Source organism: Rhea americana, unplaced genomic scaffold, assembly GCF_003343005.1.
Source record: "Rhea americana isolate MKP2758 unplaced genomic scaffold, rheAme1 scaffold_92, whole genome shotgun sequence".
NCBI lineage: Eukaryota > Metazoa > Chordata > Aves > Rheiformes > Rheidae > Rhea > Rhea americana.
In genome coordinates, this window is record NW_028187111.1 from 1678955 (window position 1) to 1692231 (window position 13277).

General features: G+C 39.9%; 1 protein-coding gene across 2 annotated transcripts in view; it reads left to right on the forward strand.

Moving 5' to 3' along the window:
• MAN1A2 (mannosidase alpha class 1A member 2) overlaps positions 1-13277 on the forward strand; it is a 158665-nt gene that overhangs the window by 117711 nt on the left and 27677 nt on the right. For both annotated transcript variants that reach the window (XM_085324548.1, XM_085324549.1), the window contains exon 9: positions 8451-8566. In XM_085324548.1, coding sequence (XP_085180674.1) covers positions 8451-8566 — 116 coding nt within the window. The remainder of the gene's footprint in view (positions 1-8450; positions 8567-13277) is intronic.

The window sequence follows — 13277 nt, forward strand, 5'->3', positions numbered from 1 at the left end:
TGCTTGCTGCTGAAGAGTATGCGTGTGTGTGTCTGTGCTGGCTTGCCAAACTGGACGTTTGGCCCTCGGGAATCTAACTGGAACATAAATTGGTGATGAGGATGGGATTCCAGGGGTTTGCAGCATAGTGAGATTGGTGGGACTTGGTCAGTGGAGTGCACAGCTGTACTGAGGCTGCGCCACCTGCATTGGTGGGACTCGGTCAGTGGGGTGCACAGCTGTACTGAGGCTGTGCCACCTGTAAATGGAAGGCGACCCACGTGTAGAGCAGGTCAGACGCACCCAAGCTTAGTACTTTCTAGGTTTGTAAGTGTTGTGGAATGTGTGTAAGCATTGTAAGAGCTGTCGCTGTTATGTTAATATAGTGTGTCTGTATTGTGGCTGGAATGTGTTGCCTGTTGACTTGTATCTTGCCCGGGGCTTGACATTTTGGTGTGTATGTTGTGGACATAATATTGCTTTGGAGCAAGGTGTGCCTACTGCTTATCTTTGTTGCTGTAGTCGTTGTAAAGTATATCATACCGAGCGTAGGATTAGACATGAGCCTGCTGGTTTGGGCTATAGGGAAAAAAGGGGGAAAAGAGGCAGCCCCACCCCTTGAGCATCCTGGGTGGACGCAAGAGCCATGGAGTACGCTATGGGATAAGTGGGAAACATGTACGGGTGCTTCTCCGGAGTCATGGACCAGGACAAGCCCCATGGAAGTGTTAAAGTATTGGGAAAAAWTTGTAGAAACCCCCTACACCAAGGACAAGGAGCGATTAAAGCATGCAGGACGGATGGGAGGAGCCCTCCTGTTTGCCTATAAGGTGCTGGAGGGACAAGCTCATGAATTAGCTGAAAGGGTAGGACAGCTAGAACAACAGGTGCAAGAGCAGAAAACCGCAAATCTCATGCAGCAACAAGCTTTGTTAACCATAGCACAACAAAGAGACGCAATGGAAGGGAAATGTGCTAGTTTGGCAGAACAATTTGTAGTGAAATTCGCTAATAGACGCTGCTGGCAGAGAAAACAGAAGGATGACCGTGGCCCTCGAATCTGAGCTATTGTTACTAGCCCTGACTGGGATCCAGAGAAATGGAGTGGAAACATCTGGAGTACCTCAGACTTGGAGGATGAAGCAGAAACACAAGAACTAGAGACTGATGAGGGTTGTTAGAAATAGATGGGTCCCCCTGGGCATTTGGTACCGCACAGTGGTTATGATTTGCACGTGGAAACCATTGTCATTGTCAGGGTGAGCAACAGTGAAAGCGAGTACCAAACGAACACCTTAGGCGAAGAGAGTAGTCAGGGATAGAAGTATGTTGTCTTCCCCTCCCCCTCTTATTTTCCCAGGTATGCCTGGACTGTACCTGAGAGCACCTATGCTTAAGTGCTGCTACCCCGCAGAACCCATTTTCTGCCAGYTTTGTTGGTRCACCGTTGACAGCAGAAGAATTAACAGCCCTATGTAACGCCTCACTCAGCAGCAGCCAGTCTCGTTGTACACAGTGGAACAGCTCCTGGGATGGCTGGCTATCGCGAACAGGCATATTGCCTGCGTTGCCGCCACAAGAATTGCAGTTGCTAGAGTCTTTGTCTGCTACTTACTGTACTATGTTTAACTACACTGGGAAAAATCAGTCTGCGGTCTGGTGGGTGAACAGTACCAAGGCGATTTACCAAAACACCACTGCTTTGTGTAATATCACTACTACCAAGTGGACAATGTCCTTTAATTCCCATTTACAATTTTCCAGAGGTTTCTTCCTCCTTTGTGGAGACAGAACCTGAGCTACAATCCCAAAGGCCCTAAAGGGGGGGTCCTTGTACGTTGGGTCGGTTAACCTTATTAAACCCTGATATTACAATGTTGCATCAGAAACCATTAAACGGCACACGCCGGGAGCACCGTGATGTACACCAGTTTACATCCAATTGTAATTTGGATGTCACATTTTGGTGAACAGCGAATTACTTTGTCTTTTCTGGCACCAGGAGTCGCAAGTGCTCAGGCATTAGCTACATTAAATAAACTTGGCTGTTGGTTAAGTAAATTTAGTAACGTTACCAGTAGTGCTTTAGCAGGCTTGCTGACTGATGTTGATTCCATACGACAAGCTACATTGCAGAATCGCGCTGCCATTGATTTTCTATTATTAACCCATGGCCGTAGCTGTCAAGATTTTAAAGGCATGTATTGTACGAATTTAAGTGATCATTCACAATCCATTCATGCAAAGATTCAAGAACTACAACACTTAACAAAGTAACTGCAAGTTAGTGACGAGTGGAATCTTTTTGGGATGTAGACATGGGGATGGCCTTCGTTACAGAAATTGTTGCTTTTTTTTCCTGTTTACTATTTGTAATTTTCCTTTGTATTTCCTGTTGTATCCCTTGTATACTATCTTTATTACATTCCAYTATGGACTCCTTTTTACAACACCATGTTGTTCACGTGGTGGAATATAGACATGTTCCAACAATGGACCACATGGTGGCATGTATCCRTACTGCGTGATRCTTAGTGGGAATGGCCCATGTTGTAACTTTTTGGTGCAGAGCGTGATAAAGAGTAAATGCCTAGAACAATACCGCTGTGTTAAGCAGGACACAAATAAGTAACTAACAAGGTCTTGGAAATYCGTGAGAAAGAACAGTGGTGGGATACATATATAAGTTCCTGGCTTCCAGCCACGAAATAACCATGAGAAGCAGTCAACATGAAGGTCAGAGGTTGAAGAGTAATGAAATAGCGACCCCTAAAGTCAGTGTGGCCCCCGAAATAAGTCTGCACGCGTGCRCAGTATCATAGCCCGGTTATGCAGCCGGGGCGGAGTTGTGCTAGACTCCCCGCACCTGTTGGCCCCATGTGCCGGGACTCCYGCCTACCGCAAAAGAGCATAAATACCRGAGTTTTTCYGAAGGAGAGGGAGGCTGCTGCACAACAGAGGACYACGTTGCCTCCTYGGGGAYGCCCGAAAGGATTGTGCCTGTCGACCCTCTCTCTCTCACCATGCAGACGATCGGGACAAGCATTGGAGTGGTCGTTCTTGAGGTTACCATCAGGCCGGTGTATTTGTAAGTATCTACTAATAAACTGCTKGCTGCTGAAGAGTATGCGTGTGTGTGTGTGTCTGTGCTGGCTTGCCAAACTGGACGTTTGGCCCYYGGGAATCTAACTGGAACAACAGTTTACGTTGATTTCAGACTATTTTGAAGTACGTTGCTGTAAACTATTATTGAGGGCTTAAAAAGCCAAGTATCAAATCATATCCTTAAGATTAGAAGGTACTTTATAAGTGAAGTTTATCAGCTACAGAGTGTGAGAGGAAGTGATTTGGCAGCTTTGCACTGCTTCCTTGTGTTTATATGTAGAGCAGGAGTTAGGTTGTGCTTAGGTCTTGTGTGAGCACAAGCACAAATTTTATGCTGTAACCACAGCCTCAAATTAGGAGTTGTGTGAAGCTCTGCTGCAGCTGCAGGGGAAGAAAGAAGTTTTATATACTGTAAATTCACTATAGACTATGCTGTACACTTTCACAGAATGAAGCAACTACATATGCAAAATGAAATGTTTTTTTCTTTATCCATGGAAAACTTCTCCTTCTAAACTAGCACACAAGAGAAATTGTTTTTCTGTTTGAAGCAATAGTTGCTTCCTTTCCCTGCCAGTCTACTACAAAGCAGTTGAAACTGTTGTTGCTGTTGAAAAAAATGAATACTTTAAGATGTTAGTGCAAATGGATGTTTAATGTATGTATATACAAACTGATTGGGTGCAAAGAAAGTACAGGAGCACATGATGCAGGGTGAGGAAGGGGTATAGCTCACTGTCAGATTTGATGTCTGTGACTGCAGTATCAGCTGTGACGCAGTGTGTTGTTTTTAAAGCAGACTGGGCTTYTTTCTTTATTCCTGCTCATTGCCAAGAAATGACAATTGGACAATTAAGGAATAAAGTGGAGAGGTTTAACAAATTATGAACTGTTTAATTTGCCTCATTAAGCTGCAGTTAACTATTTAGGACCATCTGTTTAAAAATAATTTCCACACCTTAAGTTTGCTCTAGAGAGCAAGTAGACTTTCATTAGAACAGGTTTTGTTATTAATGTTATCTTTAGGGAGCTTTAAGTTGGCATGCAGAATAGTGCTCACTGAACCGAAGTTTTCCTGTAAACAAARGGCGGGGACATGTTTTTAAAGTGCAGGCTGCTGTCATAACTATGTTCTTGGGAACCTTGCCTACTCACTTAGAAACTGGCTTGTTGGGAAGAAAGTATTTGGAGCCGTTAGGTACATCTAAGTATGAGAAAGGAGTGTGAACTGTGAGAATACGTACGCTTACAAAGAACAAACCACCAGGAACCACAGACTGTCTTTCCTATCTCAGCCTGAGATTCATTGCCGTTTTAGTGAGATATCACAGACTTGCTTGATTTCTACTCTGACCCGCTATGTGTTACTGTAGTTTACTGTTGCATAGYTGTCATAGTCCTCTTCAGAGGAGGCAGCGTTTCAGCCGTGAACTAACTGATTGCTGATAGAAAAAATCATTTAGAACGAAAAATGCTTTAGAAGTCTTAGATGACGTTAGAATTTATAAGAAGGTCTCTCCTGCAGTCTATTGAAAAGAGGTTGATTGTGGGATTATTAGCTGTAACATAAATATAATTTGACTAAGGACATGGCTGCTTTCACCAATAAATGAAAAGTTCGTTCAAAAMCCGCTATGAAATTAAATGACTTTTTTATGATGGTGAGCTGTTTGATAAGAAGAAAAATGCCAATATTTAACAGGATGTTAATTTTTTGAAGTATCTGAGCAAACATACTGATATAAACTGTAAACATCTTTGTCCTGTTAAGATTTTATTTGGTTCTTTTCAGTAAGGAGCAAACTTATGAACAGACTGACTCTATCGGTTGCACACAGTGTGCTTTCGAGTGTATAACAAACTGGAAAAAATACAGTATTTTTGTAAATGATTTTAGTTTCAGTAATTGAAAGTGTTTGTTTTGACTGCAGGTAATGTACTTTTTAATTTAAAATATGACTTCTCAAGCTGACTGGAGTCCTTTTATGTTTGAAAAAATCATATGGGTCTAAATAAAGGGGGGGGGAATTAAATACCTCAATTTGTCTTCTATTGGAAAGAATGAATGTTCTAAAACTGTACACCTGTCATTGAGTAGATTATGTGACTTCTGCCATATTTGATATACCCTCATTCTTCTGTTCTTTTTGCTATATTTGTCTTTAACTGGAAAGATTTTTTCACTGTGAGTGAATTCACTGTGAAGTACTTTTTCACAGTAAAACCTTTTTACTGACATAGGGCTGGCTGGTTAGGTAGTACTTGCAAACCAAGTAGGTGAAAAATTAAATCCATTTTTAAATTGGTAGAACAATTATGAACTTCTTAAATGTAATACTTCATTGCCTCAGAGCTATATACTGAAGAGTACCCAGTACCAAGACCAACATGTAAACTCAGCAGTTCAAGTTGAGATGCTCTTTTTAGTTCTTGGCTTACTGTACAAGGTTAAGGCAAAGGTTTGAAATATTTTATTTGAAAAAAATATAAGCAAAACATTTTGAGTTGAGCTGTGGCTCAGATAGTGGGAGAAGAGTGATTGTGAGAAAAAGTGATAAGCAGTGTGGACCTTAATGGGACCAGTTTGGGAGGGAGCTATGTTCATAGGAGAGAATGGTGTGCACGGACCCAAAGCTACAGTTTTCACCAGACCTCTCAATTTTGTGTTTTTTAAGGCATCTTTGAAAAGCATTTGTTTGGTATTTCCACTCTAGTGAGAGCAAGTTATCAAAGTCCTGCAAGTTGTCATAAAAATTGTTTAAATTTTCAGTTATATCTAGTTATAGTCCTTACACAGAATGCAAAAAATCCTGCGTTAGCAGCACCTCCTGGCCTTAGGGCAAAATGATTCTGTTCCATCTGTGGAGGATAGCAACTGAAGAGTGGTGGAGCCCAGTGTTTAATGAACGAGGAACCATAAAAACTCCCAGTGGTTCAAGAGCTGGAAGAAAGCATGTGCAATAGGAATAAACGAAACACTACTGCCAAGAGCCGCAAGACCCTCAGGAGCYCTCAAGCCCTGCCATGTTTGCTTCTCGCTTGCTGAGTGGGAYGAGAATATGTACCTCTGAAAGGCTTGCACTGCTCTTTGTGCTTTGCTCTCTAAACACATGAAGGTGCAGAAAAGTCTATTGAGAGGATGGCTCTGAGTCCTGCGTGTCCCACTGCCGCTAGTTCCTTTTTTCCCTGTACTTCCATCTGAAACAGGAAGGAGGAGGAGAAGAGCTGCTGACAGGTGAGAAATGCAGCTCCTGAATGACTGTCTGAAGAAGCAGAAGTGAAACAATCTCTCTAATAATTGTCTTTGGAAAATTATCAGAAAAATAACCTTCTTATTTTAAGAAAGGAACCTTTTCCACTCATCCTGATGCTCTTTCAAGCCCTGAAGCCTGCTGGAGCAGCTGCAGGCATGCTACTTGGAGATGTTTGGTAACCCTGTCCTGCTTGGGAACTGAATGTGTCTGTGAAAGGATTCTGGTAGAGGAGTAGCGCTGACAGCAGTCTGTGTCTAAAGTGACAGAACTCAATTAGGGAGGAGGCAGCAGCTKAACAGAAAAAGATTTAATCTGTATCTGTTGGGAAAACCTTAAGTAGTGTTGACATGAGTTGTAACTTAAAAATCTTGAAAATTATTATTTTTTTTTTTTTGGGGGGGGGGGTTCTGAAAACCATGGATTCTTAGTTCTTGTGTTTATGTGAGAATATAATTGTTCATTGAAAGAGTAATTTCTAGCTCTGCAGTTGTGCAAGACTCAAGACCTAAGCACCCTCTTACAGCTTAGAGATAGAAGGGATATAAAAGCTCTTTATGTGGACTTAAATCACTGAATAACTGGATTTGACAGGACTGTCTAAGAGTTCCTGAGGTGTAAGAAAAGGATATGAGTTTTATTTTCCCCAATTATGCAACCTGGAAGCAAATAGGAAAGCCAAAGCCTTTCTTCCTGCTCTGTGTTTAGAAATCCTTTGATGAGTAGCAGAGGAGACAAGGGACAGCTGCTCTTGTTAGTTAGATGGTTAGTTAGATGGTTAGAGCTGGTAGATAGTACTACTGTAACTTTCTACTCAAGTATATAGARACAGAAAGCTCTGCTCGAGGAGGACAGCCCTTGGAGGAAGAAAGAACAAAAGGAGAGCTATGCTCCCTTTTACACCTTCATCCCAGAAAGCCTAGGGATAAAACCACTTTTTTGAGAAACTCTGAAAAAGGAAGTATTGTACCTCTTTTCCACCAGGGGAAAAAAAAAAAAAAAAAAGACGTTTCATGGCTACAGGCAACCATGCTCGGGTCAGTGAATTTCTAGAGATTGTCACAGAGTTGATCTTAAACATTTTCTTTGCCTAGATTCAGCAGATTCTGATTGTTCTGGTGCCAGCGTTTTGGAGACTGTAATACTGGGAAAGAAAAGTTTATGTACTTTCATGGCTGGGGTCACTTACTAAGTCTCAGAGACCAGTAAGTTTCAGAGACTATACTACTACTTCAAAGAAGGGTATACTGAAGGAGTGCTTACCTTTAGTTGGAAGAGGAGCTCTAGGGTTGCGTCAGACCATCAGTTGTGGGCTTTGGATGTGGATATGTGATAGTCACCCAAACAGAAAACATAGATAGTTTTCATGTCTGTCAGCACAGAGTAACAGTGACACTGCTTGTGAAGAGCAGCTTTTGCAACAAAAAAATCATGCCAGAAAAGAAACTATATATTGGGAGATATAGTTTCTTTGCAGCTGGAGTCTACTAGTGAAACAGCCTTCGGTACAGCACAACTTGACTCTTTGTGGCTGCTCAGGCAGAGTGGAACTGCAAAGGGCTTGTGTTGTACACTGGAAAGAAAATGTACTTCCCTTTGGACTGCAAGAATTTAAAGTACAGCATTTACTTTGGGAAATATTATTAGTCTATTAAGCAACTATCCTGTTGGAAATAAAAACCTCCTGGAAAGATTAGATTCCCTATAAACATGGCAGCCTTATGACCTGGCTGCGTCCTAGATGCTGAGTTCTGATGTTTTATTAAAAAAAAGGGGGGGGGGCAGGAAAACAATTAGGTTCTGTGACATGAAGTAAAAGTGTAGCTTAAATCAAATTTGTGATGTGAGGGACAGCCTTATTGTACAAGTAATASGGAATGACAAATAATGAAAATTTTACAGCAGGAAAATTATCCTGCCTGCTGTGGGGACAGGTTCCAAGCATATGAAGCAAGTTTGGAGGGCACACAGTACAGCTTTGTCCTACTGAACAGGCTTAAAAGATTGGTTATTTTATAATGGTAAACCTTAAAAATGTCAGGTTTTATTTTGAATAAAATCAAGGTGATATTATGTAACAACTTCAATATTTTTTTTCCCTTTTCTCTCCTGCAGATCACACATCTGTGGGCGGGCTGGGAGACAGTTTTTATGAATATTTATTGAAAGCCTGGCTTATGTCAGACAAGACGGATATGGAAGCAAGAAAAATGTATGACGACGCAATTGAGGTGATCATAATGCATTGAGTTTTCCAGCGTAGTRGAACTTAAAAACTGTCTTTGGTAATTGGGGAGGAAAARGAAAGAAAAAACAGGACTTGTTCTGATTATTTAAGTTTTAAGAAATCAAGTGATGAATATTAGTAGTTTCACTCTGAGTAGTTTAAAAAGAATTACTGTGATTCAGATTATTGTGCTAAAAATACCAACTTGTCCAAAATGGTATAATGTAGAAACCCAAAGATGTGCAGAACCACAAAGTCATTTTTAGCCAGTGTTCAGAGTCATTCTAGGAGTGGAAATTTTGAAGTATTGTATTCTTTAAATTATTTTCTAACACATTCAGGTGTTGTATATACCACATTTGGGCAGGTGCCTTTCTCTGATGGTTCTGAGCTTTATGCTTCCAAACTGTTGCTTTCTTAATTTCCCCCCCACACAGGTATCCGCTGTCATCAGGCTTTCTTATACCCATATGTCTATGCTACTGTTAAGATTTTGAGGTACGAGGAGAGTAATCGAGCTARTTTTAGTCTAGCTAGCTGTAGTGCCAACAGCAGTAGAGCATGGATTATGTAATCTTGTTCAAGCACATACTTGATGCCTACTTTGTTCCATGCTGTATGCATAGCATATTTCTCTCAACACAAGCTTTGAAGCTTAATTTTTGTGCAGTTTGTAGCAGTCTCCTGAAGCAAAATACCTGTTCTTGGAGTTCTCAAAATATGTGTTTACTATACACATATATATATAAAAGGAAACTTCTAGACCATGGTGCTCTGAAACTGTGATAGGTCTTATTTCTGACCTGAATTTGATCAGCTTTGGCTTCCAGCTACTTGAATTTTTCCCTTTTCCACATTAAAGAACTGTTGCTTTTAAGAAGTAACTGGATCATGTAGATAGTTACTAACAGAGGTCTGATGTGCTACTAACATTCTTATGCCAAAGAGAAATACATGTTTTTCTTTTGTGTCACAATATAAACCAGTTATTTCAGACTTTGAATTATTTTTTTAATCTCTTCTTAATTTTTTCCAGTGTCTTCAATGTGGAGACAAGAATTGGATACTTTGTTTCTCTAATGGTTCTGTTAATGCTATAATGTGTCATCTCCTGATTACTTCTTAGTATTCTATTTAATCACTCAAAGGTTGTGTTTGCACTCTTAACCTTTGCATCACACTGTCATCTATTTTTCAGTTGGTTATACTCTGAAGTTGGTTTATAGTCTTTCTGATTTACCACTTTCCCACTGCTGTGACTTATATGCCTGATTCCTTGATGTATGACCTTCTCCTTATCTCTATTAAAAGACAGTTGCTCATGTAAAAYCCATTTTATCGCTTGTAGTGAATGATTTTACGGGACTGACTTTTCCTTTATCAGTATCTGTAGCTCCATCAATTTTTGTGCCATCTGCAAATTTTATGAGCATTTCTTTCTTGCAGATCATTGACRGAAATGCTGCATAGCACGGAATAAAAATAACTTTACAGTGCCTTCATGGAATGAGGATTTTTTCACTTTTTTATTTTATTTTCAATTCTTCCAGTGAGCCAGTTTTTAATCCACTTCATATGTGCTGGCTTGATTTTATTTAGGACTAGTATTTTGTTGGAGTATGATAACGAGGGAATCCTAATAGAAGTATAATGATACCAGAGTACTCTTGTCTTTTACAGAATACTTTTGCAAACACTTTTTAAATTTTGACTGTTCCATTACCCTTTTAAAATACCATTACAGCATCAGCTGTTTCACAGTCATTTTGAKCTTCCTCAGTTTTCCAGGGTTTGTTAGAAGTCAACATCAGTAGTTCAGAGAGCTGGATTCTTTTAATAGTCTTGGGTGCAGTTTATTGAGTCCTATGGGTTTAAGAATGTTTATGTAATTATTTTTGAAATATTTTATTCTAATTCTTAAATTGAGCATTTGAAAGAGAATATAAACTTTCCCTTTCATTCTCTTCCCTGCAAGCCTAGTCTTGCAAACTGTTTTGGGAGGGCAAATCTCTGCCTGTGAGTGGATCCACAGTAAAATTAAAATGGGACTAGATGAAAACAGTGTGTGAATATGAGGGAGAAAGAAGCTGAGCTGCTGCAATCTCAATGTGATAAGACCTGAGGTGCAAGCATCAARTGGTCTCTTCTTTGGCTTTTTCCCAGCTAAACCCTCTCATGGACAATTCAGCCTACATGAGCCATACTGATTTACACATTCTGGAACATCTTTCTGCACCAGGGTTTGTGTTTATCCCAAATCCTACTTGATATTGGAAGATATGTGCAAAAACAATAAGTAAGATTTGCTTATATAGAATTGCATTCTAAATTTTCAATTAAAATCCAAAAATATTTTTAAAAGCCCATTCCCTTACTGTTCTTTTATTATTGCTTATAATATTCAAGATTCAGGTCWATTGCTTGACCTGACCTGTCTGGTCATTTACGCAAGCAGAAGGAAAAGGGTGTAAAATACACTTTCTTCCCACTCATAGCACAGAGCTGGAAAAGTTCTCAATCCAATCAAAAAAGAAGCTATCTGTTCAGACACACTTCATTCCTGTAGCTTTTACAGGGGGAAGAGTGGATGTTACCACCATCACCACACTCTCACTCTCAAGTCTTGCAGTAGGTTGTGATATCCCATCCCTTGGGGGAGGAGAGAAGACAACATCTATTTCTCAAATGTCCTAATTTCCAACCCATGTCATGTAAGTCTTAGCCAGGCCACTGTGTACTCTGTTAACAAGAATACAAACACATCCTGCATCTACAACCTCTAAATGCTCCTGTAACATTAGTGTAGTCATCTGCAGCTAAGAGACAAATATGAAACTTGTTGAGGATTTTTTTGTAGTGATTAATACTGAGGATGGGCTTCTTTCTTTGCTTCCAGTGTTGTCCTGCTGAGCTCTTGTAGTGCTATTTGACCAACCTGGTTTTGTTTCTTCCCATCACATCAGATGGAAGTAGGGAAGCTTGCTTTATTCTTGTGGTTAAGTGACTTTATTCCTCTCAAGTTGTGGTTAAGTGACTCCCATGGCTTATTCCTCTCAAGTTCTTGGCTGCTGCCTTGATTTCTGAGCTGTCTCATCTGTCAAGTTCACAAATTTATCTCCACTCTTTTTATTGCAGAGTATTAGATAGCTAAAGGAAGGTTTCAGCAGTGAGCAAGAGCTCAGAAAACTGKTTTTTGGAGTCATAGAATCATGGAAGGTATGAAAGTCAGATAAAGAAGAACATGGTGTTTGCGTATCTGACTTGTTTCTCACATTTCACAGACTATTGAAGCTGTTGTCTCATCAGTTAATTTTAGTGATGTAAAATAAGTGTTTTCTTCAARAGCTTAAGTATATGTGCCCGCTTCAGTGTACATATATTCATGGTCAAGCTGGATGCCATTGCTTTATAGTACCTATTAGACTGCTTGGTGGCACCATGCATCCAGCTCAGGATAAAAATGTCAGATCTGCTTCAACCTCCTTGAGTTTTTCTTATCTACTAGGAGCAGTAGTCCCAGCAATGCCCAGCCATTCTCTGTTAATTACTGTAAATATTAACTATCCTTTTTATATAGTTAACAAGCAATAGGTTATTGAATAATATARTATTTTGAGAGGGTTACTTTTGTTTTCTTTTTTAGGATGCTTCCTTTGCTACTTTGTAAGATAGTTCTTAATTATTAACTAGCTGACAGAACTTAATTTTCAGATATCAAAAACTACCCTATTTATAAGGCAGTAATGTTCAAGTTCAGAAGATTCATTCTTTGTTCAGAAAAGGAGCACTGCAGCTAGATGTCATTCTCCAGTCAAACCCTGAATCTACAAAGTGAAGGAATAGCTCATGGAGAGGTACATAGATTTGGCTTTTGCTGGCTTAACTACTGCCAACCACAGCAATTTTGTTTCCCTGAAATTGTTCGTGCAGCTAGTTGACACTCAAGAATTAGGAAATTGCAGAAGGATAGGCTATAATTCAAACACGAAGGGAATTCCACACATTTCAGGCAAAAATTGTCTTCCTCCACTAAATAAATGATCCAGACCTTTTTTAAGGATTCTTATTCCTCATAATAAAAAGATACTTTGCTCTTAAAAGGGTTCCTCAACTCATATCTACCATATGATAAAAAACCTCATCATCCTTATGTCAGATCTGTCATAGTCTAGGATAATTGAATCAAGAAAGCTGATGCTTCAGATTTCAGTTCATCTTCAGTGGCATAATTTTCAGCAGTACCAATCTTTTCTATGCTAATACTTTCAGGATGAATGAGGCTTGTACTGTTTACTACATCAGACTTCCCAGCAGCAAAAGCCATAGTATCCTAACAGGCCTCAATACCAATTTGTGTGATTGTTACACAGCCACTTTGGCAGGTGTTAGAAACTTTGTAGTTTCCAATCTGTCAGTTATCTCTGTGCTCTTCTCAGTGGATCCTGCAATAAACACAAACTTCAGCACTTTCTGAAACAGTAATATTAGTGAGGAAGTGAACCCAACRGGAATGCAGACCAGCATTTCCCTGTCGTTACCCTCAGCATGCACAAAATTAGTAGAGGACAGCAAAGAAACTTTACTATCTAAATGATRATACAGTCTGGAGTGAAAGTAAGGTTCAGGGCCCTACTGATATCATTACAGGTTTCTGCCTGTAATMCACTGCATTGGCTTCTAGCCAGCATATTCACCTTGGCCTTACAGGGACTGCC